The sequence below is a fragment of the Mastigoproctus giganteus genome, chromosome 9 (genome assembly GCF_048544385.1).
Source record: "Mastigoproctus giganteus isolate SK-2022 chromosome 9, ASM4854438v1, whole genome shotgun sequence".
Classification (NCBI taxonomy): domain Eukaryota; kingdom Metazoa; phylum Arthropoda; class Arachnida; order Uropygi; family Thelyphonidae; genus Mastigoproctus; species Mastigoproctus giganteus.
In genome coordinates this window covers 171,559,753-171,587,071 of record NC_143583.1, presented here as the reverse complement: position 1 = coordinate 171,587,071, position 27,319 = coordinate 171,559,753, and the positions used below count along the sequence as shown (strand labels likewise).

The 27,319-nt window shown below is 39.2% G+C and overlaps 1 protein-coding gene across 2 annotated transcripts in view; it reads right to left on the bottom strand.

The window, feature by feature from the left end:
* Positions 1–27,319, bottom strand: part of Coq9 (ubiquinone biosynthesis protein COQ9, mitochondrial) — a 159,112-nt gene that overhangs the window by 112,143 nt on the left and 19,650 nt on the right. For both annotated transcript variants that reach the window (XM_090381378.1, XM_090381377.1), the window contains exon 2: positions 9,086–9,253. In XM_090381378.1, the coding sequence (XP_090237504.1) occupies positions 9,086–9,253 (168 nt within the window). The remainder of the gene's footprint in view (positions 1–9,085; positions 9,254–27,319) is intronic.

The window sequence follows — 27,319 nt, the reverse complement described above, 5'->3', positions numbered from 1 at the left end:
GGAAAATGCTTGACGAAAACAGGCGAGTGACCTACCAACAGATAGAGGATACTTTGGGCCTAAATGCACCAGCAATTCGTTCGATTCTGAAAGATCATTTGCACGTGAAGAAACTTTGTTCTCTCTGGGTGCCGCATCAACTGACTGAAGAGCAGATGACACGACGTGTGACTTGGTGCCGGGAGATGTTAAAAAGGTTTGATAAGGGACAATCTCGGTATGTGAACAACATCGTGACAGGTGACGAGACTTGGCTGTACTATTACGATCTGCCGACCAAGGCTCAAAACAAAGTTTGGGTCTTTGATGATGACGACATACCCGTAATTGTCAGAAAATCCCGATCTGTAAAGAAGAAAATGATAGCTGTATTTTTCAAATCGAGTGGAATTGTGGAACGTGTCGTTTTGGACACGCAGAAGACAGTCACAGCTAAGTGGTATACTGAACAATGCCTGCCTAAAGTCACTGGATCTATGAAGAACCTCCGGCCAAAGTCAAGAATGGACACCTGGTACCTCCATCACGATAATGCTGCAGCTCACCGCGCCAAAGCCTGCACCGAATATTTGACCACGACAGGACTGAAACTTCTCGAGCACCCTCCCTACAGTCCAGACCTTGCTCCCTGCAACTTTGCACTGTTCCCGCATGTGAAAATGAAGCTAAAAGGGAGGCGGTTTTCCAGTGATGAGGACCTTCTACGGGCTTGGGACAACAAGTGTGCTTTACTCCCTAGTGAAACTTGGCAGAACTGGTTTAAAGATTGGTTTCGGAGGATGGAGAGGTGTATTGAATGTAGAGGAAATTACTTTGAAAAAATTAAATAAACAAAGCTGTATTGCAAAACATTCCTAGTACCCTTTGTATCAACTTCATTCTTAGAACCGCTTTTATATACTGGCGATACACTGGCGCTTCTTCAAGTCAAAAGAAACTCCCCTGAGTCCAAAGATGCCTTCACAATTAAACTCATTATGGTTCAATACACTCCCTTGTGATCTCCCTCAAAACTACAGGGTATGTGCCATCAACTCCGGGACTATTACGTGCCTTTATGCACAAAAGTTTTTCTTATAAACAATCATCTCTAATTATGACATCTCTAATTTCAGAAGTCTCAGCCTCACTCTGATAGACTCTTATCAGTATGGGTCTTTCATCAGTAAAGATAGATGCAATGTACCTGTTCAATTCATCCGCAACATCAGCTGGGTTGTCTAAGATCTTCCCACACCCAGTGCACAATGGTCCAAACTGATCCACTTTTTTTTTCACTGTATTCACATACATGAAAAATTCCTTGTCCCCATTCATTGCTCTCTTAGCAAGTGCTTTCTCATATGCAGCTTTGGCATCTCTGACCTTATTTGTATTACTATTATAGATCAACCTGTACCTGTTGTAGGCTTCAGTACTTTTCATCGATTTGTAACTGTCCTATGCCATCTTTTTCTGCTCTATCTGACTAGACAGCTCGGCAGTCATCCATTTCAGCATCCTTCCTTTGCAATATTTTCTTAAAGGTATGTATATGTTCATGGCTTCTGTGATTTTTGTTGTAAAGCTATTCTATAATTCAAATGTATTCACTATCTCTCAGCAATCCACCCAGTTCAGAGATGCCACATAGTGCCTTAAACTGTAAAGTTCCCTCTTCTGAAGATAAAACCCGTGCCTTTAACTACTGCAACATCTTTCTTCATCTTCCAGCTGACAATTACATGTTCACATCCTGACAATGGTTCCTGTAATTTAAGCCCTGTGATGTCATATGATTCATTACTAATGATGAGGTAAAGAATATTCTCACTCCTAGTACTTTCTCTAACATGCTGGCACAAATAATAATCATCTAGTTTATTTGAAAAAGTTTTTTGCCATCATGAGTTTCTCTCATTTATTCCAATCAATCTGGGGCAGATTAAAGTCACCCATAATAAGGCATTCATGCTTGCTTGCGATTCCATTATTTTCCCCGGAACACAAGTTAAATTAACTGGTCTGTTATTACTTGTGCCACCCTTTGATACCCCTTTGCGAATTGGGGATACATTTGCACATCTCCAGTCAGTGGGGATATCCTACTGAGTCCAAGGATACTCTCATAATTATGGCTAAGGATTTGCTTAGTTCCTTTGCCACCTCCTTTAATATAATTGGATAGATCACATCCACCCCCAGGTGCTTTTCTTATGTTTAACTTCAACAATTTCTCCACCACTTTGCTCTCAGTTATTACAAAATCATTAAGCACCCTGTTACAATTTTATAAACTTCTGGCATTTTCCTTCCTTAATAACTCCTCACGTGCGAATGTAGATGCAAAATACTCATTCAGTTTGTTTGCTATCTGAGCAGGATCATCGATATCAAGTGGACCAATCTGATTCATCCCTTCCTTCCTTTTAAAGTTTATATAAGTAAAGAAATCCTTGCTGTTTTTCTTAGCATCCTTTGCCAAAGATTTCTCGTAATCTGCCTTCGCTTGCCTAATCTAATTTGTTTTGTGTAAACTAAATATAATGTGAGCATTTATCTGAGTGAGCGATTTTCCGTGTGGGTATTTTTCATGTGAGCATTTATGACAGTGGAGTTTTTTTCTGTGCGGAATTTTCATGTGCGCATTTATCTGGTCACTGTTTTTGGCACCCTTGGCAAATTCCTGGCTATGGGCCTTTTTTTCAATAATTGGTAAATCATAATAAATAATAAAGTACAGGAACTCCCCAACTTACGTAAGGGTTGCGTTCCGAAGAATGCTACGTAAGTCGGAATTTCTCCCCTGCTTGTGCAGCACTCGCAAATGTGCTCGCTGAATTGATTGAATCAAGAAAGAAATGTTTGACTAACATGTAAATAGAATTATTTATTGTATTTATTCAATTTTTCATCTCATGCACAGGAAAAATTACAAAAGCGTGCAATTTAAAAAATTTCAAAATGATAAAATTACAAAAAAAGAGGAGACAGGCATAACGTCAGTAAATTTTACCTCTTGAACATCGTTGCCAGAATTGACATCTTCAGCTGATAAGTATGCTGCTGTGGAGGTTGAGGACTGTGGAGAGTTAGAAGGGCGGCCGCTCAACCTTATGAAAGAACATATTAATGGATGACTGGATGGTGGCTTTTTCTTTTCATCGTAGATTTCTTTGTAGCAAGCAAGCATATCATTCACTCCTCTTAACTTTTAAGAATCGTTTGCTGTCATGATCCATCTTGTCAAATCTCACCATTGCCGATGCAATTTCATGAAATGCCATTGTCATCTCTCTGGTGATTAAGCATCTCGGCACCTCATTTGGTTCATCTTGAGCTTCGTCAGCATTTTCTTCTTTCACTATCGCTGCCTGCAAGTCAATAAGTTCTTCATAAGATAATTCCTTCTCTTCTTCCTCTATTAACTCCTCCATGTCTTTGGCATCAACCTCCAACTGAAGTAGCCCTGCAACCTTTTTACAATCTTATCTGTAACCTCTTCATATGATTTGTTTTTTTCAAATCCTTCTTTTATGTGCTGCGGGCACATTTTCTTTCATGCGGCATTTAAACAACTTTTAGTAATTTCCGCCCAGGCCTTATTAATGGTAAATATAGAAAGATTTCCAAAAGTCTCCTAACATAAAATTTTTCTCATAGTCTACTGCAGACAATGCCTGAACAAATGTTGTGCATAAATAATATGCTTTTAAATTCAAAATAACACCCTGATCCATAGGTTGAATGATTGAAGACGTGTTTGGCGATAGAAATATGACTCTCATGTTTGAATTGAAATCATCTAGATGCATAGGATGTCCAGGAGGATTATCTAATAGAAGCAAAATCTTGAAAGAAACGTTGTTGTCTTTACAATATTTTTCAATGAAAAATATTGTTAAGAAATACTGGAATGAAGTATTTCTTACTGGAAATACTGGAATTTAAACCAATCCTCAAAGAGAGATATTGCTATCCATGCTCTCTGGTTCGATCGGGAATGCACGGGTAGGATGACTTTATTAATGCCCTTAAATGCAGGAGGATTTCCAGAATGGTACAAGCAGTGGTTTCAATCTGTAATCTCCTGCTGCATTAGCCCCAAGCAAGAGCAGGGCCCTATCTTTTGATGCCTTGAAACCTGGTATTGTATTTTCCTCTTTGGCAATGTATGTTCGATCCGGCATTATTTTCCAATACAGAGCAGTCTCATCAATATTAAAAATTTGCTGCATTGAATAGTCACCTTCATCAATAATTTTTTCAAACACATCACAAAATTTCTCTGCAGCTGCAGAATCGGCATTGGAGACTTCACTGCATACTTTAACATTGTAGAAACTAGCACGATGCTTGAACCTATTAAACCACCCATTGCTTGCCACAAATGTGGGTTGGGGTTCGCCGTACTTATCTTTAATATCTTTATAAATACTTGCTGCTTTTGCTTGAATGTTCATTAGACTCAGGGGCACTTGCTTCTGAATCTGATTTTCCATCCATCTTTCCATCTTCGATATAGCTTTCCAGCTTTTCCATCTTCGATATGGCACCTAAACGCTGTTTTGTGATCACTGTTGATCTTAAATGCGTTATTTGTTTTTTTTTTAGGAGCATTAGCAACTAAGGCCATATTGCTCCGGGATATACGGTGGTCATTCTTGGACCTTTCCGCATCCTCCGTGTTTGGTGGTGACAGGCTCGAATCCCGGTCTAATCAAGAAGCGTGTGCTACGCACTGCTGCTCCTTCCCACCTGGCTACGGAGGTGCCTCTTAAATGCGTTGATCCTTTAACACGTTATTTTATACGTGCACTGTCCCTTAAAATAGTATTCACTGTTGACGCAGCGAGACTCAATTCCGTGCAATAGATGACAAACTTTGTCCTGCTTCGTACTTCTTAATTAATCATCTTCATTTCTAAATCAATTTTGTTTCGTTTCTTGGCACTACCACCACTTGCACTTTTCGTTGGTTGCTTTCCCTTCATGATTGTAATATCTAAATAGGAATGAAGAGAAGTTTCTGAAAATTTGTTTTTTATATAATTGAAGATTTCGGTGAAAGGGAACACATTTCACCATAATAGTGTAATAACACACACAATTGCAGTTATCAGTATTATTGCAAATGCAATAAGATCAAGTTTACTACCCGTTTATAATTAAATGCACTAACAGAAAAGCCCATTAAACTGGAAAGTGCAAATTGTTTTTGTTTTTTTGGCATGACCTCCAGAAACGTGCTTTAGAAAAATATCATAAAGGCGTTCAAAATTGATTCACATAACGGGAGATATGATAACGATAAAAGGGTAGTGCAATTTCCATTATAAATATGGCCTTTTAGAGAGATAAATATCTTAGTTATATAGCGAAATTTTCAACTTTCAAGGATTGGAACGAATTACAAAAAAAAAATAAATAAATAAAAAATAAAAACCAATGTGTTATTGGGTTCACATTATGATATTTTCACGATACTTCCATTTATTTCTACGGGATGCAAAATACGTTTCCACGTTTTTTTTAAAGTTTGCACCGGCCGGCAAAAACTTATGTAAAGTTGAACCTCTGTTTATTGAACTTCTCAGAGAATTTTTTTGAATTCCCCCTGGTAATTACATTTTAAATAGTTTCCGTAGAACGAAGAAAAATTTTCATATAACGTATGGATTATGAGGGACTGGGTACGCACTGTTCGCACCTCTGGCCTTCAAGCAATTTAAGCAATAGAGCTGTTGCTAAGCATGAATTAAGAGCTAAAGAGATTGCCACTGCAATTTAGTGGTACCTATAAAACCTATCCAACTACCTGTCCCACACACCGAGAACTCGAGCTGGGCAACTACATTCTATGTATCCATAGCCAGTGGGCAAATCAAGGTGTATGCAGACAATAGGCTCAAATATAAATTAGAGGCATTGAAAGCAATAATTATATTGCATCTCTTTGTTTTTGCAATAAAATAACCACTTCTCTTTTTTTTCAATACCTTCATTTTTGTATTTCCATGAATTATTGAAACACTGGCCATTAGTGACAGGATACGTACTCAATATGTTCAGGACTGTGTTGCACTACAAGAGATCCGTTTTGTGGATATTAAAATTCCATGTTGTTGGATCATTAAAATTCCATGTTGTTGGATCATTAAAATTCAGAATTACATATCCCATATTAATATTATTGCTGCCATCATTTTCTTCTACCAACTATTGCTTGTTATTCTCTATCCTTTGTAATTCTTTTAAAATAACTTCAACTGTTTGGGCTTTTTCTTGGACTTCCATTTCAGTAGCATCATCATTTGTTTCATCCTCGTTTGAATTATGTTCGTTTTCGTTGTCACTTTCAGGTACGGAGTGGCTTATAGTAAACCAGTTTTGTAAACTAGCAGAATGTTTTGCTCCCTTCTTTATGCAGTCTTTCTACTCGGCACTGATGTCTGTTTTTTTCTCTGGTGGTATGTCTAAAATTAATTAGGCTTTTTTTGTTTTATTTAAAGTATAAAAATGACAATATTTATGATTACCTGTTTATATAGCAAGAACAAAAACACTATGCACACATTATTTTTAACTTCGAACTTATTCAGTATCATAGAATGTATACAATTTTTGAATTGCGAACTGCTATGCATTCAAGCATGCACTGATGAAGGGGTTGTCGATTGGTCACTTAAAAGTTACGTTCTGGATGGCAAATAGATGTATGCTGTTATGCAGTATGTACTCAGATTTAAGGATGCATGCAGGCTTGAATCACCCTCTGAAAACACACCATTTGATGAAAATTAATTTTCACCCCACTCTCTGCTCTCATCCTGATGCAATATCATCCAGAGGTGCCATTTCTTCAGCTAGCCGCGGGTCAAAATAGTTCGGCACGGAACTGATGTGGCCTGTCAGTGGCACCCTTGGCACCTGACCCAATGACAAGGCATTCTTACACTACTGAATGTAAGGATGAGGTTTATAGTGGGAACAAGATTCCCATCCCTATGGATGAATATTCTTTTCTTTTTGCAGATGTCACTCCTTCAGCTCTTAGTTCAGAACAGATTCCTTCTACAGACACTTCAAGGTGATCCCATCCTGAAATGGCATCTCGGAATGAATTCAGTGTCTTGTGGGGCTAACGATGATCAACTTTTCAAAATAGATGTGGCTCAGAGGAGTTGATACGAACATTTGTCACTTCTGATCTCTATGAGGATGTCAGCTGAGTGAAGCAATCTGATTGATTAGGAGTGACTGCCAACCCTTCCAAGTCCTTCTGAATAAAGAAGGGTATATTTTCTGTAAGGGCTTCTCACTAGTAGAGTGAATTATCAGGTATTGAGGTGTTGGTCCTAATATTTCTTCAGTTTGTTGTTTCTATGGCAAAGTGATGTTATCTGAGTCATTTACTGAGTTTTCTGGTAGGGACAGTGTTGTGGTACCAAAGAATTTTGATTATCTGGAGTCATAGTTATTTTATATCAGTGTCTGGGCCACCCATCCACTAATATAAAATAACTATGACTCCTTGCTAAGCATAAAAGAACAATAAATGAGCTTGGGAGGGGGATGCCAGGGCTCCCCAGACATCATACTGAACTGCCACCAGCCTGAATCCTGTCCCTCAGACCATAAGGATAGGGGCACAGCATTGACCCTTATAAGCAAATCTGCTAGCCAAATGATCCTGGTTGAGCTATCCCAGGACCACTTGTCTTGTCAAAGCAGAGGCCAAAGTGGTGTGTTTAAGCTATGCTCTTTAACCATCAGGATCCCCCCCCCTGAGTTCCCAAAGGTTGTAGCACATGGCAAACATCCTAAAATGGTAGTGTGGAACCTAGGCTGCATGTGTCAGATACCAGGGATGCTAAGCTGCAGAAACAGTAGAATCACTGGGAGGTGATTCTACTGTTTCTGCAGTTCTACTGGTGATTCTACTGTTTCTGATTCTACTCTCACCACATAGTGCTGCCCATGTTGAGGGACAAAGTTGTTCATGCAATGCTTATACTCAACTGGAAAGAATAACTGTAGAACCACAAATATTCCTTTTTGTCAATGAGCTTATAATTTATATAGTAGTTGTGCAGCAATTCTAGTAGCATTACAACCTTGGCAAGTTGTCATTTTTTTTACAGAGCCTATAGTGGGGAGGTGTAGTTTGATGAAGGATAAAGTGAAGCATAGACCTTTCCGCATCCTCCGTATTTGGTGGCTCACGGGCTCGAACCCCGGTCTAATCAAGAAGCATGTGCTACGCATTGCTGCTCCTACCCACCTGGCTACGGAGGTGCCGAGCTGAGTGCAGTACATGGGAAGATTGCCCATATTATATTGTGCAGCAATTCTAGTAGCATTACAACCTTGGCAAGTTGTCATTTTTTTTACAGAGCCTATAGTGGGGAGGTGTAGTTTGACGAAGGATAAAGTGAAGCATAGACCTTTCCGCATCCTCCGTGTTTGGTGGCTCACGGGCTCGAACCCCGGTCTAATCAAGAAGCATGTGCTACGGATTGCTGCTCCTGCCCACCTGGCTACGGAGGTGCTGAGCTGAGTGCAGTACATGGGAAGATTGCCCACATTATATTTACCACAAAGTAATGTAGAAAATTGAAATGGGGAAAGAAAGCAAGGTTACCAACGTATCAATTCATAAACTGGTTAATGAGGTATGCCTGAATATTTGAATGAGTAAAAATGGTGCAAAACCACTTTTTTAAATTTTTCCATTATTTAAGAATGCCTTCAAATAAAATATATTAAGGAATATTTAAGAAAGCTTTCAAATAAGGTAGACATACACAGGCATACATATTTTTATATTCTCCCTTCCTAACTAGACAAGACTTCGTAATATCCTTTCATAAAACGTAATACTCTTACATAAAATATAATAAATTAAAAAAAAAATTATATATATATATATATGTCTTATGAACATATTACACACTTGAAGAGAATGCGTTTTGTTCAGCCATGTATGGCAATGAAGTCCAGATGTGCATTCAGGATGCTTAATAAAATTAAGTATCCTGAATGCACATCATAAAAAAATAATACACTTTAAAAAATATAATGTCATATAAAACATGTTACACACCTGAGGAGAGTGCATGTTTTGTCCAGCCATGTGTTGAAACAAAGTCTAGAGATGCATTCAGGATGTTTAATTTTATTTCTTTATCATTTTCCACTTTAATTGAATTATCACCACTTGCATTAGTCTGATTATGATTTCTTCTGCTAATCAATAATATTGACTTTGGATCTAAGGGCAAGAAAAAATGTTAAGAATTGTTTAAGCAAAATTTCTCCCTAAAAATCCCAAACATTTTCAATAAATAACTATATTTTGAAGTGCTGTGATATTACATTAATATAATATTCTTATTTTCAATTCAAGGTTATGTTTTAGAGAGAGAGAGACTAAAAAACAGGATTTAACTTTTTGCTGAACATGATGCTCAATAAGTGAGATTTTTTCATTTATTAAGCATTATTAATAGGATGTTTTAAAATTGCACACACACACACACAACACATATGGGCACATACTCTTAAGTATTTCAAAAATGTTGTCGAAGACTACATTTTTGAAATACTTGAGTCAAACCTCAATATACTGCTACCTTTTGTTCACTAGTGACATTGCCAGTAGGGGTGGTGGCACTAAATCGAGAAGGCACCTCCGTAGACAGGTGGGAAGGAACAACAGTGCGTAGAACACGCTTCTTGATTACACCGGGGTTCGAGCCCGTCACCACCAAATACGGAGGATGTGGAAAGGTCAGGGAGTTACCACCGCATATTCCCGGAGCAATATGGCCTTAGTTGCTAATGCTCCTAAAAACCAAATAACAAACAACTAAATCGAGATACTTCAAACAGTAAGAACTACATATAGTAATTGTTTTGGCATTAAGAAACTGAAGAATTATGACATTATTTTCTCTAGAGGAAAAAGGAATATCAGAATATATGTGTGCATATGAATGGTATATAAGAAATATATATAATTTGATCATTTACAATAATTGTGTAGTATATTGAAAAAAAACGTGAGTTATGCATTAAAAGATTTTACAATGTATATAAAAATATATTAAAATAAATTTTTTTCAAAGTACTTATCCAGTTTTGTCTGTATTTTCTTTTTGTCACCAAGTTTACTTATAGAAATGTCCAGAGCTACATGTCTCACAAATGGTGAGTATGGGCTTGGCACACCCAGGGTAGAGCTGGATATCATCATTGTTCACCTTCTTGGTGTTCCCTTCTATTTCTCTCTCTCTCCCAGAATAACTCAGAAATTTTTTTTTTTTTTTTTTGGCTGGTGCAGCAAAAGCCTTAGGCTTCCTTGCCTAAGGCTAATAATAATAATGTTTCATTAAGTCTTTGTCGTCTCAGTTCTTTTCAAGGAATCGATGAATTTTTTGAAGACATACTTTAGCCTCCTTAGCTGGCACTCTTTCACAAATTTCCATCTCATCTTCTTCACTATCACTGTCAAATGAAAGCTTGTTTCTTTGTATTAATTCCACAATTTCCTAAGTTGTCATTTCTCCAAAAGCAGGTTCTTTTTGGTCGACTGCAAGAAATTTTTCAGGAGACATAGATGCACTCACAAGTGGAAGACCATCCATGGCTATTCATAACTCTTCTATTTCATCTAAATGAACATTTTCGATAAGCCCGGTGTGAGCCGAACAGTTACTTATTGTTTGTTGTGAAACTTCATCCCACGAAACTTTGATCATATACAATGCATCTTTCAAGGTCAATTCAGGCAAACAATTATTGTTGATGCTCTCTACTATCTTCTTCACCTGATGTCATCTATAATGTGCCTTCAAACCCTTAATAATTCCAGCATCAAGAGGCTGTAGGGAACCTGTGCAATTAGGAGATAGGAACTCGATTGCCACATTACTGAGATCCACTGCTTTGAGGCAAGGAGCGTTATCTAAAATGCAAAAGCACGTTGTGGTTTTTAATTCTCATTTCCTTGTTGAAATTTTGCAGCCAATAACAAAATTCTACTGCAGTCATTCATGCTTTACTATTATATCTATAATTCATGTAGAGTGATGGGTTGAAGTCTTAAACGCACCGAGGTTTTGCTGCTCCTCCAATTACAGTAACAGTCCCCTTGTCACTCCCATTTGCATTTGTCCAGAACACAAGGGTGACCCTTGCTTTTATTTTTTTACACCTGTTCACAGTACTACTCGATATTGTTTTGTCTGGTTGCATTCTATAAAAGAGAATTGTTTCATACACATGGATGAAAATGTCTACAAATGATGAAAACTGCTATAAGTGTCTTGTTCATTGTATTTTTTAAAAATATTGAAAATTCCTTGACAATATCATTCTACTAATTCCTTGTCAACTCCACCTGTTTCTCCATATCTGTTTCATTGAATCAACTGATGGCTTAAAACAATGCAATCAACTATTGCTTTACACAAAATCTGTGATTCCCATCTGTTTTTCCATTTTGCCTGCTCCTTAATCACATCATCAATTTCTGTTCCATTTCTTGAATTAACCTGTCCAATACAAATAACTAATGCATCCTTCAGCTTTTCATATTTTGGTCCCTTAAGCAGTTTTACTGATTCACTTTTTTTGATTCAGCCATTTATTTTGTTCACTTAGAATGTCTCCAACACAGCGCCGACTTACTGGTTTAACCCATACAGCAGAAAAATGGTCTACAATCATCTGCTGGCTGTTACCAGGGTATTTTTCTTTGTAACTGCATACCTCTTTCTTTTCAGTTACATTCAATGCTATCCTCTTACTTATTTTGAGGTCAGTACTCTTGAATTAACTTTAATGAAAATAAAGAAGAAAGTTACTCTCTAAACTTGATATTTAATAGTAATAACACCAAAATACATTCAATAACAATGTTAAAAAAAACAAAAAAAAAACACCTATTTAAAAGTGTAACAAATGCACACTTGAAGCATGAAAGTAAAAAAGTTCTTCCTTTTGTATTAGAAACCCCGTTCTCACAGTGTGATAACTGTGAGGAATGCTTAAAAATGTGAAACTAGTGGAAAACTGAGTGGTAGGGAATTCTCTGAACCCACTTTTTTATTTACTTGGCCAAAAATGATTTTCATGATGGTTTTTGAAAAATATCAGTTGCTGACTATAGTAGTAGTAGTAGTGGCATGTGATGCAAGAAAGCAAGTGTATAAGCTTATGCAGCATCAGCCAAAAAAAAAAAAAAAAAAAAAGAAAACAAATCACACCATTCCCTCCAAATGCCTGTCCAGTTCCTTCTTAAATTTATTCAACCTATCAACTTCCACAACGACAGATAGAAGTTTGTTCCAGCAATTAACCACCCGCTGGCTAAAGGCAATTTCCGCACATCTATTCTACATCTGTCCTTTCTTAATTTGAATTTATACCCCTTAGGTTGATAATCTGAACAAGTGGAAGGATCCCATCAGAATTCAGTGTACTCAACCTTTATACACCTCAATCAGATCTCCACGCAGGTGCCTAGTCTCCAGCCACTGCAATTTGCAGCACTTAAGCCTCTCATGGTGAGAGGATCCCTTCATTCCCCTCACTAATCTTGTTGCCCTTCACTGTACACGCTCAAGTAAATCTACATCCTTCCTAAAACAAGGCCTCCAGACCTGTACACAGTACTCAAGGTGTGGCCTGACCATTGCCTTATACAGAGGGATAATCACCTCCTTTTTCCTGCTAGCAAAATTCGTATATATCATTGACAAAACCCCATGACCTGCCCTGGGAGCCTGTCTGCATTGCTCAGAAAACTTCATATCTGCCTGCACAATTACTCCCAGGTCTTTTTCATTTTCTACCACCTTAAGTGTAGTAATACACAGTTGTTACGTTTCTTTGGGATTACTTCTACCAATATGCAGTACTTTGCATTTGTCAAAGTTAAAGTTCAGTTGCCACTTCTTAGCCCATCTGCCCAAATTATCTAGATCCTGTTGCAGTAGCACACTGCCATTACTGTCATTAACAACCCTGCCAACCTTTGCCTGATATACCTTCATCAATATCATTGATAAATATACAAAACAACAGTGGACCCAACACCGAACCCTGTGGGACTCCACTAATAACATTAGTCCACGAAGAGCAGCACCCATTGATTACCACCCTCTGTCTTCTCCCACTTAACCATCCTTTTATCCATCGTAGCAATTTACCCTTAATACCATTCTGCTCCAATTTGTACAATAGTCTTTCATGTGCAACAGTGTGAAAAGCTTTCCTGAAATCCAAATATATGATATCAAAATTATTTTTTGCATCCAGTTCCTTTGTAACCACATCATAATATCCTATCAAATTTGTCAGACAAGACTTTCCCTTAACAAACCCATGCTGTGTCTGAATTATTGCTGCAGTCTTGTCTAGATGATCCTGCAATGCATCTTTAACCAGTGATTCCATTATTTTACCCGGAACAGAAGTTAAACTAACTGGTCTGTAATTACTGGTGTCACCCTTCGATCCCCTTTGTGAATTGGGGATATATTTGCACATCTCCAGTCCGTGGGAACCTCCCCTGAGTCCAAGGATGCTCTCATAATTATGGCTAAGGGTTTGCTTAGTTGTTTTGCCGCCTCCTTTAATATAACTAGATAGATCCAATCCATCCCAGGTGCTTTTCTTATGTTTAACTTCAACAATTTCTCCTCCACTTTGCTCTCAGTTATTACAAAATCATTAAGCATCCTGCTACAATTTGATAACCTTCTGCCATTATCAAACCTTAATAATTCCTCATGTCTGAATGTAGATGCAAAATACTCATTCAGTTTGTTTGCTATCTGAGCAGGATCATCAACAGTCGAACCATCGATGTCAAGTGGACCAATCAGATTCATCCCCTTCCTTTTAGAGTTTATATAAGTAAAGAAATCCTTGCTGTTTTTCTTAGCATCTTTTGCCAAGGATTTCTCGTAATCTGCCTTCGCCTGCCTAACCTCCTTTGTGACCTGATTACAGACTAGACTAGCTTATATCTGCCATAGGCTTCTGAGTCGCTTGATAATTTATATGCATCCCATGAATTTTTCTTCCCTGTTACGAGTCTCATTAGTTCATTAGATAACCATTTAGGCCTAAACCTTGAACAATATTTCTTAATAGGTATGAAACTTTTAGTAGCATCCACGATTAATTCCTTGAATGCTTCCCACTTAGAATTTACTGTTGGTAACATCGTCAGTTGATCCCACTGTACAGAATTTAAAAACTTTCTGAGACCACTGTACTCACCTTTATGGATGCAAAAACCCTTTCCTTTACTCCTGATGGTAATTAAATCTTTAAGTAAATCCCACATCAGTACACTGTGATCACGGCCACCTAGTGGTTCCTTTATCTGCAAATTCTTAATACACGAATGATCTCTGCTGATAACCAGATCAAGAGTATTACTCTCTCTGGTTGCTTCTCGAACATGCTGTTGCAGAAAACAATTATCCAATAAATCCACAGTCATTTGCCCCGCATTGCACACTGTCACGGATTGGACTTTTAGCCTCCATACCTAATGGCAAACATAATGCAAATGATTTGTCAGGAACCAGTGGTATGGAAAGTTTTGTTGGTAGTTAATAAGCTGTGGACGTCAACAAAAACACAAATGACTGCAGAAATGCTGAAAGCAATAATACAAGTCAAGTGGAATCTTGTTAATCCTTGTGAAGAATTTTACGAAGAAATAGCAATTACGAAGAAATAGCAAATAGCTATATCCCATAAATATAAAGACAAGGCGGACTGGTATGCAGGTTTGGTGTTAAATCGGGTTCATTTGCAATGAAAAATCATACATTTAGTAATTCACAGATATGGCATATGGCAGCTTGTGGGAGATGCCACTTTACTAAGGGATTCTCCTATTAATATTAATGGAAAAGATCAGTTCACAAGTATTCACTGGTGCTTTCCGTGGGGGGGGGGATATATAGGGGTTCGCTATATTGAGGTTTGACTGTATTTGCATTGCTTCCCACATTGTTTATAGGGTATTATCTTATTACATAAGGAGACAATCACCTCCAACAATTGTGAACATCACAATCAATCCAAGTAACAATATAAACCAAGAAACGAAGTAAGTGCTTCAAAACCGATACCAGGTGTGGCAAAGCAGGTGGGATACCACTACACTGGCTAGGGCAACTATTACATTTATCTCCAATATCGAGTCAAGACAGGAGGAAAAGTCCCTGGTTTGCTCCAGGATTGAATCTCATATACTTGATTACAAGCCATGGACCCTTTAACCAAAAATTATGGAAAAAAAATTATGTGGGCTGTCTGCCAGTCCATTATCCCTTGGATTGGCAGACAGCCCACAGTGTACTTGTGGAGATGAGACATGGGAGCATGCCTTACACTCCTGTCCCAATTATGATCTGCAGAATAGGACCACTATATAGAGATGAACATTACCTGCTCATAAAAAGGACAAATACAACACCTATCTGCTTACATTCAAGAAGTACTCACTATAAGAAACAACAGACTAAGACAAAATGTGCAAATACAGCCACTTCCAGCTACCCAGCAATCAGCAAGACTACAAACTGATGAATACCCAGTCCTTACCTGAAGGATGGCAATTTCCAGCAGAGGGGGAACTTATAATAGCCAGGAACCCCTGCACTAGCCAATGTTTTGTTTTATTTTTATTATTTTATTAATTTCCATTTATTTTTATTTTCCACTTTTCTTTTATTTATTTATTTTTATTTTTTGTGGCCCTCCCCGAGAAGCTTGGGCGACCCCAGGGATGGCCTAGTGAGAGTAGTGATTCCAGACTCCCTGGCCAGGCTCCCCATGCCATGGACAGTAACTAGGGGTCTGTGGTGCTCCAAAAGCCTCTAAGGCTAACAGGCCAGAAGAACAACAGAACCCAAGATTACACGACATTAAAACATATAACTCACATTTTCACGCATTAACAGGGAACTGTATCTCAACACAAGGGAACTAATAATGGAGTTGTGAGCAACTAGTAGTGCTGCTTGACCATCAACACTTTGTCCATTATTCCTGCCCATTCTCTATAGTTCTTCATTCAATTTATTAAGACTATCCATTTCCACAACAACAGATGGAAGCCTTTTCCGACAATTAACTACTCGCTGGCTGAAGGCAAACTTCCACATATCTAATATGCAACTGTCATCCCTCAAGTATGTAGTCTGAGCAAGAGGAATGATGCAGTCAGAATTGAGCTTACTTAATTCATTCAAAGCTTAAACACCTCAATCAGAATTCCTTGCAAGTGCCTAGTCTCCAGATTGCAATTTGGAGAACTGAAGTATTTTTTTTTTTTTTTTGATAGTTGTTGGCGCATCGGCTTCTGTGGCCATATTGCACCTCCCAAGGTTTTTGCAGTACTTTGATCCAAGCCCGAGGCGGGAATCGAACCCGCGACCTTTGGGTTGCCGGGCAGGTACTTTGCCCACTCGGCTAGCCCGGTCGGCCTGAAGTATTTCTTAGTAAGACCATTCTGTTGTTCTTCTCACTAATCTTGATGCTGTTCTCTGCACTCATTCCAACAGATCCATATCTTTACTAAAATCCAGACCTATAAGCAGTATTCAAAATGTCGCCTAACCATTGCCTTGAACAATGGGATAATTACTTCCTTATCCTTACTGGCAAAATTCTTGTATATAATTGACAAACCCCATGAGCTGTCTTAGCAGCTTATCTGCACTGCTCAGAGAATTTCATGTCTGCCTACTGAGGGTTAAAGCATAAATCAGACAAATGCATAAATCAGACAAATGAGAGTCAAATGCATAAATCAGACAATGGTCATTTTGGTTGAAAAGCAGAGAAGTTGGTAGAAAACCAAACGGCTATAGATTCTTCTTGCTTTAAATTTACCACAATGTAGTGGAAATAGACATCATTGAGACTGGAACTGAGAACACATATATTTGTGAAATGAATGAGGAAGTTTTTTGGGAAAGATATTTTAGATTTTTCAGAAGATAAGATTTTTTTTTTTTTTTTTAATGAAAACCCAAAGCACAAAAGTTATTAGAACCTATAGTACTTAGTAATGTGCATGGGTTTAAAGTTCAGAAGATGAAAGAAGAGTTGTCATAAGACTTCCATTTCTGTAGATTGTATTTTTCAGGAATACATGTGAAGGGAAGTTGTTCCAGAAAATGGGAGTTGAAAGAATAAATGAGGAAGAAGAATAGTTGGTTCTGTGAGTTTGAATTTGGCCAGTAAAAGGATGCTGACTGGTTGTGGTATGTGTTCAGACTGGTTTGGAAGGGAGAGGTGGAATTATATAAGCCAATTCATAAAAACAGTGCCCATGGAAGTAGCTATAGAAAAGGCATACAGTAGAAACAGAATGTGTATGAGACAGAGAGTGGTGAGACTGTTAGACATGGGTCATTAATCAACCTAAATGTTCTCTTTTGAATGGAGTCTAGAAGTGCCTGAGAGAGGTTTTGGGGGGGACTGCCCCAGATGCAGGGACAATATTCCATTGTAAGGTGTATTTGGGATTTCAATAGAGTGAGTAGCTGTTTGAAAGAAAAGTAACACCTACAGCGAAAGAGAAAACCCTGAGTTTTTTAGATGTAGAGGAAGCAATAGTTGTGATGCGCTTAGGCCAAGAGAGATTAGAAGTCAGGGTAATCGCTAATAGAGATATGCGATCCTGTCCAGAAATCTGAGTGTCATTGAAGAAAAGCATAGGGGTAGAAGAACCCTTTGTGCGAGATATAAGACAGGACTGAGTTTTATAAAAATTGAAATCAACTAAGTTAGCTTTTCCCCATTAGAGTAATACCTGGAGATCAGCATTTGAGAAGTTCAAGCTGTTTGTGCAATTCAAGGTTTCTCAAACTATAAGGAGGAAATACAATGTGCTATCATCAGCAAAACTATCGTTAGGATTCTGGTCAATGGAAGAGAGTTATTAATATACACCTCAATCAGATCACCTCGCAGGTGCCTAGTCTCCAGACACTGTAATTTGTGCAGCAGTCTTCCATTTTGCACATGGAAGACTGCTGCACAAATTTGAGGCAAATTGCTGCTATGGATAAAGGGGTGGTTCAGGGGGAGAAGACAGAGAGTGGTAATCAATGGACACTGCGCTTCGTGAACTAATGTTATTAGTGGAGTCTCTCAGGGTTCAGTGTTGGGTCCATTGTTGTTTTCTGTATTTATAAATGATATTGATGATGGTATAATCAGGCTTAATGTCCAAGTTTGCAGACGATACGAAAGTTGGCAGGGTTGTTAATGACACTAATGACAGTTCACTGCTGCAACAGGATCTAGAAAAGTTGAGCAGATAGGCTGAGAAGTGGCAAATCAAGTTTAACATTGAGAAATGTAAAGTACTACATATGGGAAGCAGTAATCCCAGAGTAATGTATCAACTCTGTGGTACCACACTGACAGTGGTAGAGAATAAAAAGGACCCGGGGGTAATTGTGCAGGCAGATATGAAGTTTTCTGAGCAGTGCAGACGGTCTGCAAAAGTAGCTCATGGTGTCTTGTCAATGATATACAGGAATTTTTCTAGCAGGGATAAGGATGTGATTATCCCCTTGTATAAAGCAATGATCAGGCCACACCTTGAGTACTGTATACAGGTCTGGAGGCCTCATTTTAAGAAGGATGTAGAGCTGTTGGAATGAGTACAGAGAAGGGCAACAAGATTAGTGAATGAAATAAAGGGTTGCTCTTACAAAGAAAGGCTTAAGATTTGTAAATTACAGTGTCTGGAGACCAGGCACCTGCAAGGTGATCTGATCGAGGTGTATAAAGCCTTGAATGGTTTGAGCATGCTCAATGCAGATGGGATTCTTCCTCTTGCTCAGAATAATCGCCTGAGAAAGCATAAATTCAAATTGAGGAAAGAAGGTTGTAGGATAGATGTGCGGAAGTTTGCCTTTATGCAGCGGGTGGTTGATTGGTGGAACAAACTTCCATCTGTCGTAGAAGTTGATAGCTTAAATAGATTCAAGGCAAAACTTGACAAACATTTGGAGCGAGTGGATAGGTGAAATAAGGGTTTTTTTTTTTTTTTTTGGCTGATGCTATATAAGCTTGCTTTCTTGCATCATGTGCCTTTGCTAATGCTAAGAGGAAAAGAGTGGGAGAAAGAACTGAACCTTGGAGAACACCAGCATTAGTTGCAGTGAACTCAGAGAGAAATCAGATACTCGATTACAAAAAACAGTTGGCAAACCATAAAGTTGAAGATTATTTAGAATGCCGTTATGCCAAACAAAATCAAAAGCCTTTGAAATGACGAGCAACTATTTGAGTTTCGCTAAATGTTTCCACTGAATTTATCCACAGATGGGTAATATAAGCTAGTACGATCAACACTGATGGAATCCATACTGGTGATCATTGATTGTTGGCAGTTAATGGATTTTGTCATTACTTTAAAAAGAGTAAAAGTAATTGCAAAGGGATGACAATTGCATGGGAAGGATTTGTCACCCTTTTTAGGAACTGGCTGGATATGAGCAAATCTCCAAGCAGAAGGGAAACCACCAGTGATATAAGAAAGTATTAAAAAAAAAAAAAAAAAAAAGGTGACCTAGAACAGGAGTAAGCTCAGAAACACAGGTTTTGAGAACAAAAAATTAACTTCCATCAGGACCTGGCACATTCTTGGTATTAAGACTGTTCAAAATTCTTCTGATATCCTTTTTGAGGTGAAAACCACAAGATGCACTGAATACAGTTTACTGTGAATAGTAGGAAGTGGTTTACAAAGCCCTTTCAATACACAAGTCAGAAGAAAAGTAAAATACTGGTAGGTCAGCTTTACCTTTTGAGGTGCCAATAGAATCATCCGGTTTTGAAAGAGGTGAGAACAGAGATGGGCAAAAGTTGCAGCCAAAGTCAATCTGTTCAATAGCTTTGGCAAGAGACCAGAATGTTCGACTACCATTTGGACAAAAAGCAAGTTTTCTACTCTTAGTCTGTTCAAAATCTAGTTTGGGCCAATTAATAACAGCTTTACAATTGTTGCAAGCATCGATGGAAGCAGAAAATGAACCTGGTGATCTGGATACAAGCCAATTGAGATATGCAACGTTGTCTTGAATAGCCTTATTACATTAATCGGAAAAACCCTGGTTTATATAAAGGATGAGATTTTAAGGTGGAGTGTGGAATAAAGGATTTCATTCCCATAAGAATTATTTCACTGACATGATCTGAGCAAACACTGACATCAGATGATTTCAAACACTAATCCGACCAAGGAAAAGAATTCTTGCAGATCATCCCACTTTGCATTCTTGTAATGCCAAACAACAAAAGGTTGAGAATGACTATGAGAAAGGCTCTACTGGAAAAGACATTATCACCAAGTTGTGATCTGAGATGCCTAGAGGACCACTACCTTTGGCTGTGTACTTAGAAGGGTTGTTTGCGAGAAAAAGGTAAGCTTATTGGCTGTGTGGTTAGGTTTGTCTGGTATTTTGGTAGGTAAATGACCAATCTGTTCAAAGTCATTAGTCACTGCAAAAGCCTCAGTATCTTTGACCAGCTGGTGTTGTGAACATTAAAATCAAGGAAAATACCTCATTGGTAAAGAAAGTTGGGCAGTCCAAGTTTAAAAGGGGGAAGTCAAAGAGTTCCACATGGTGAGTGGAGTTGGGAGAAAAATAGAGGCAACAGATGAATTTGGCAGAATGGGGCAGAGAGATTTTAAGCTAGAGAAGACTGAAAAGAGGAGATTTGACATTACTAAGTCTCTGACAGGGAACACAGAACAAGAGAGTGGACATATGCAAATGTACCATTTTTGAAGCAAAAGGAATCTTACAGCGAATAATTAGGACAACTGAGATGTAAACAGGCTGAATCAACTGATAACTGGGATTCTGTCTGAAGTATGTGGTGCTTGGCAGATTGTAAGGGGAAATGGACATCGAAGCTCAGACCACGTATATTTGTGAAATGAACAAGAAAGGATTTTGGGAGGTTTACATCTTTTCGCAAATAAGTATTACCTTGGCTATTCATAATGTACATAGTAGTAAGAACAGATAGGGAGGACATTATTATTATTAGCCATATGGTGCAAGGAAGCCTGAGGCTTATACTCCATCGGCCAAAAAAAAAAAAAAAAAAATTCCGAGTTACCCTCATAGAGTGAGAGAAGTAGAAAGGAATCATCAAGAAAGAGAAGAATGATGACTCTCTCAGGATGTGCCAAGCCCATACTCATCAGATGTGAGCCCCTGGGGTTATGTATGAAATAATGATATTTTTTGGATATGGCATACACATGGTAAGATTATTCCCAGCTCCTTGACATAACATGGCCTCAACAACGGTCCCTGTATATTCAGTAATCAGACTCCCCCAATCACTATCTTACAGAGTAGAGGCGAGATTATACAATAGCTGATCCAGAAGCCTCCTAGAGAGTTATCGATAAGTTATATTATATCTACTGTACTATCTAGAAGCAGCAGTCCTGCGAACAGTTTTAGAGCTGAACCCTCGAAATGGAAGGAAGATTGGATCTTGCCATGATGCTCATAACTTCAAAGGCAACAATCATATTGCTTGATGGAAAAGACAGGGATTAAAGTGTAACGTGTTTATTGTCTAATGGCCCCAGGGGTTCCTCCCATCTCCATGTTGTGTACTCTGTTTGTGAAACACAGAACACTGTGAAGGCCAGAGATTTTAAAAAGTGTAAGGTACATGTTTATGTTGTGTAGTGTCATGTTGTGTTGTTCCTCTGACCTTTTAGCCGTTGGGCCCCCTAGTGGGAACCCCTGTTGCCCACACTTAGCCCCAAGGAGGCAGGTCAGGCATAGAGGGATTGCATTAGAAGTAAGTACTCTGGCAGGCCCTGCCACCTAATTTCCTTAGATTTCAGTGGCAACGGCCTTAAAAAAAAAAAAAATAATAAATAAATAAATAAATAAAAAAAAAAAAAAAGAAATAATAATAATAATAAAAAAATAATAAATAAAATGCATATTCAGTTAAAGAAGGAGGTGAAGACTGAAGAAGGGGGGGACAGATAGAAATATGGGGATGATAGGGAAGGCAACCCCAGAAAGGTCAGTGGGGACTGGCCCCATCAGGAGAAAAAGAAGATGGCAGGGAGGGGGAGGAGACAGAAACCTGTCCCCTCCCCCTCCCTACCAGGAGAGGGGGGGTTAAAGTGAACCATGTTAGGGTACCCGGTTCAGAATGCTAGTTGGCCAAGAAAAGCAGTTGACATCTAATGGCAGGTAATCTCTTTTTGAAGAAGGTTTGGATTTTGAGTTTCTGCTGCTGTTGTCCAACCATTTCCAGCAGGGCACCGCTGAACGTGTCCCAGTTTGTTTTTTCTATTGCATATCTATGTTGCATTACTCTGGAAATGGGTTGTCTGTTGTAGTTTTTTGTGATCCTGAATGTAATGGCTCGGTGGTTCGAGTTCATCCAATCATCTTGGACCTTCCGGTCGGAGATATAGCTGGCTGTGTTTCTTGTAGAAAGAGAAATGTCAATGGCGGCTTCCCAAAGGGTGCTGCTAAAAGTGGGGAGGTTGTTTGGCTGATTGAGGATTCCGAAAGGGGAGTTACCCAGGTAGTCGTCCAGTCTTTGGCCATTTGTTGCTCCTCGATGGTCTGGTGTTGTGCTGTACCACGTGGGAGACCTGCAGTTTACATCTGCCCCGACAATAATTCTCCCTCCTGGGAGAGTGTTTAGTACACTTTGAAGGTATCTTATAGCCCTCATAATATCTTCGCCTGGACGGCAATATAGGGCGACGACGTAAAAGTTTCCAAGCGCTGTAATAATGTGGGCACATACGGCCTAGGCTGTGCAAAGTTGGGTTATCTTTGTGGCTGCGATATCAGGGTTTCTTACAGCTATTGTTGGCCAGGGGGTTTCCCCTTCCACCTGGATGACTTTGTAGGTCAAGGGATAGCCTCTGACCTGGTTCTTATGGGCATACGGCTCTTGCAGGATAATTACATCCGTGTTGTCCTGGTCTGCCCGAATCCTTATTTGGCCGACCACAGACTGGGCCCGTTAATTTGCATTATTTTTACCTCTTCGAAGTTAAATTTTTTAAGGTGTCTCCCCATAATCGATCTGTTGTTGGTGCTGACCCTTGGCTTTTATATATGTTGGACATTTTCTGTCTCTGATGGAATGTGCTGAGTCCATTTTGAAACTTTTACAGTTCACACAAATAGGATCTTTGGTTTTATTAGGACAGCTGTTAAATTCGTGGCCTTTTTCAGCACAATGGCCGCACGTTGGCACTGTCTGGATGCAAGTGTGTGAGGTGTGGCCGAACCTGCAACTGAAGAATTTGAAGCATTTAGGCACAGCCACGTGTTCGCAAAAGCAGTGGCTGCCCCAGTTTATGTATACCCTTGCTTGATAGTTTAGAACCTTCCAGGCAATTGGGTTGAGTTGAACAATCCACTTTTTGCCTCCTCCTCCTCCTCTGACTTTTTTTGAGTATTTAGGTGTGATTAAGGTCTGGGAAGTATTCCTGCGAGTTCCTAAAGTGTAGTTCCTCAGTGAGTTGCTGTGGGGTCAGGTTGTCGCTGAGGTCAAAAATGATGATAGAGGGCTACAACTTTTTTGGCGCCTCTGCCTTTAAACCCATTGTCATTATTTTTGGATTGGTCATAATTTTGTTAGCTTCTTTTTTAGTTTCCATTTCGATCACTATGCCTGTATTTCTAGTTTTTCTTATTGCTTTTATTTTTGTACTTTTGAGATCATCTTTTAACTCTGTCATTATTTTGGTCTTGATTTGTTCACTTGTATGTGATTCTTTGGAGTTAATGGGTCTGATAACTACCAGATTCTGCTGTTTTATCAGGGTTCTCTTTCTTATATGCTGGGGGTTCTGTCAACTGGTCTGTGGTGGATGCCCTTGGATGGAGGCACTCAGTTTAGAGGTTGGAAGGTTCTTAAGTACAGCGCCGGTATAAGAGGGCACTCTAGGTGATTCAGGTTCTGTGGTTAGGCCCAGTTCCCGCTTAGGTGAAAACTGGGGAAGCTTAGTGCAGACGTCTAAGGGCCTTTTCCAGTACTGTAGATCTTGTCTTGATTTCTTCGTTGACAGCTTTTAGCTTCTCATTCTCGATTAGAAGAGCTGTTGTGATTGTTTCTAGGCTTGTCCAAAGTTCCTGGACATAGTTTTCAGTGGCTTTGGTGAATCTTTTGGAGTCTTGGTTGAGAAGTGCCACCAAGTTCCTGTGCAAGACTGAGATGGTCTGATGGAGGGAGGTGGTGTCTCCCTCATTAAAGGGGCAGCCAGAACAGGTGGTGCAGGAATGGCAAGCATACTTTTTTTTTTTTTTTTTGGTAGTTGTTGGCGCATAGGCTTCTGTGGCCATAATGCACCACCCAAGTTTTTTTTTTTTTTTCGCAGTACTTTGATCCAAGCCCGAGGCGGGAATCGAACCCGTGACCTTTGGGGTGCCAGGCAGGCACTTTACCCACCCGGCTAGCTGGCAAGCATACTGGATGGTGGGATCCCAGATGAGACCACTTGGTCCAGAGCAGACGGTAGTTGTGTAGCCAAGAAGTCTGCTGGGGCAGGTTGAAGTGGCAGAGCTGATGGAGTTTGGTGAGTACCTGAGGAGACTCGCATCTCAGGAGCAGCAGCCACAGGAGTGTTTGGAGCTACAGGTAAGGCTGCAGTTGAGATGGAGTTTGCCATCGATTCAAGGATGGAGGCAGCTATTGGTGTAGAGATTCTTTGGTCCAAGGTGGAAGCTGAGTAATTATGGTCTATGGAAGGTGATAATACAATTATTATTCATCTGTGCAGGAAGAGGAGAGCAAGAGGAGCACACAGGACGAACTCTGGATCTCCTCTTGGACTTCTTTTTCTTTAAGGAGGATTTGCCAGGTACTCTAAGAAGCAGAGAATTAGAAGTCTCCGATTCGTCTCACTCAGCCTTACCTGTAGGGATAAAATTTTTAAGTTCAGGGTGTGAATGGTTCTACTGAATTTTAGTCAAATCTCCAGAAATGGCTAGTGAAGAATTTAAATAATTAACAGAAAAGAAGAGTTTTCAACTGTTGTCAGTAGAGGCGCTGAAAGAGATGGAAAGAAATTCGCATATTGTATTCTTGGGCGACAGAGGACTGCTGAAGTCACCCGAAGGTCAGGGCGCCTCTGTAGCCAGGTGGGAAGGAGCAGCAGTGTGTAGCACACGCTTCTTGATTAGACCGGGGTTCGAGCCCATCACCACCAAATACGGAGGATGCAGAAAGGTCAGGGAATGACCACCAGATATCCTGAAGCAATATGGCCTTAATGGCTTAATTAAATCAGCCCATCTGCTCCTAAAAAAAAAAAAAAAAACCAAAAACCGAGGGTCAGTAGTCAGATGTATCAATGCACAATAAAGAAAGTCCCTTTCAAAAGCTGCTATGCAAATAGTATATTCCAAAATTAATAACCACATTAATTAACTGAACAGACAATCAGTATTAATTACTACTGACATAATTAATAAATAAATGTTCCTAATTAAAAGTTCTAACTTAAGTTCCTGGCTTCAGGAGAACCAATGGCCGATCACCCTGGAGGTCACATGACTTGTTATTTAAAACAAAATGGCCGAAGAAGAAAAGACGAATTATTCGCGTAAAAACAATATGCCCCTCAAAATCACAATAATCAATACAATTTCACTATAAAATCAGTATCAACTGATATAAAATTAATTAAGGTATCCATAACTCTCTAAAAGATAGAGAAATCTAAAGATAAGTAGTCTAAGGCTACGGCAAAGGATGATAGTTAAAAACGATGGCCGGACCTATAGGGCGTAGCCATTATGAACGATAAGGGTGAAAATTTAAAATCGTTCATATCTGGAGAAAGCCTTAGAAGTTAGGCATAAAATAAACATCAGTCAACTCACTGAACCAAATAGATCCACTTCGACTTGAATTTAATCCAAAATGATAAATTGGCACCACTTTAAAAAACACACTATGAAGAGCACTAATTAACACAACCCAGTTCGAACTGTAGTCATACACACTCCCCAAAGACAGGGATTGTTGAAGCTTCGTTCTTGAGACTCAATGTGTGTGTGTGTGTGTGTGTGTGTGTGTGTTATGGGGGTTTAACGGCGCATAAGCTGCTGTGGCTACAATGCACCTATTCACATGAAAATGCTAAAAACCAAATTTAAGCATAACTAAAAACAAAATATTAGCCATAACTTGGTTGTGTTTACAGAGATACTTTAGAATTTATCATATAGTCCGATTATTTTCAGATAAGAGAAAAACTCGTTGATGTTTGCATCATCTCCAATAATATGTTATAATGTTATTGGTTCTCGTTGATTTCTCAAGGAATACAGGACTTTCCACTGTGTGAAACATGCTGTTTGTATGATGTGACTGTAGTCAGAGGATGTTCTGTCCCGTTGATAGTGAGGGCAGTCAATCAGAATATGTTTGACTGCTAAATTTTCAGAACAATATGGACACTGAGGAGGATCTTTGCCTCGGAGCAGATGGAGGTGGGTTGAATATGTGTGTCCGATACGTGCCTGTGCAAGAACCACTTCTCCTCGCACTGTTTTGGTGCTAGAGTGCCAACGCTTTGGATCGTGTTTCAACTCATAGAGTTTATTATTGGTTTGGGTGTGCCATAGCTCTTTCCACTACCCAAAACATGCTGTTTGTATGATGTGACTATAGTCAGAGGCTGGAACCGGAACGGAGGTTAAATGAAAAGTTGATGGATTTTTAGCAGTTTGATCAACAAGTTCATTCTCCTTTATTCCCGAATGAGCTGGGATCCATCAAAACGTCTCTTCAATTTGTAATAGGAGTCTATCGATTTGATTTAACACAGGGTGAACCTTGTAGGAGGAGATTTGCATTGCTGTAATTGAGCTGAGAGAGAGTTCTGCAGAGAAGCTGCTATACTCAGGTGGAAGGGCAGCCAAAATGATAGTAGAGGGAAATACTGCTGCTGCTCCAACAGCTGAATGTGATTTGGAGCCATCAGTATATATCGGCAAAAAATCAGCGTACTTCTGAATATGGCTTGCATGGAGTTGTTTCATATTGAGTGTCGGTAGATGATTCTTTCCCCAGTTGTGAAGATAATTATCGAAAGATAACTGAGGAGGGGGAATCCATGGCGGTTGGGAGTAATTCATTAATTGTTGCCTGTTGAAAATTGGAACATTTCAACTCTGCATTAGTTCAATAGGGTGTAAGCCGCCGGTCTTATTTTACTGGGTTTATTTCTATAGAGGTTTTGTAGTGGTGGATTAAAGAGGTA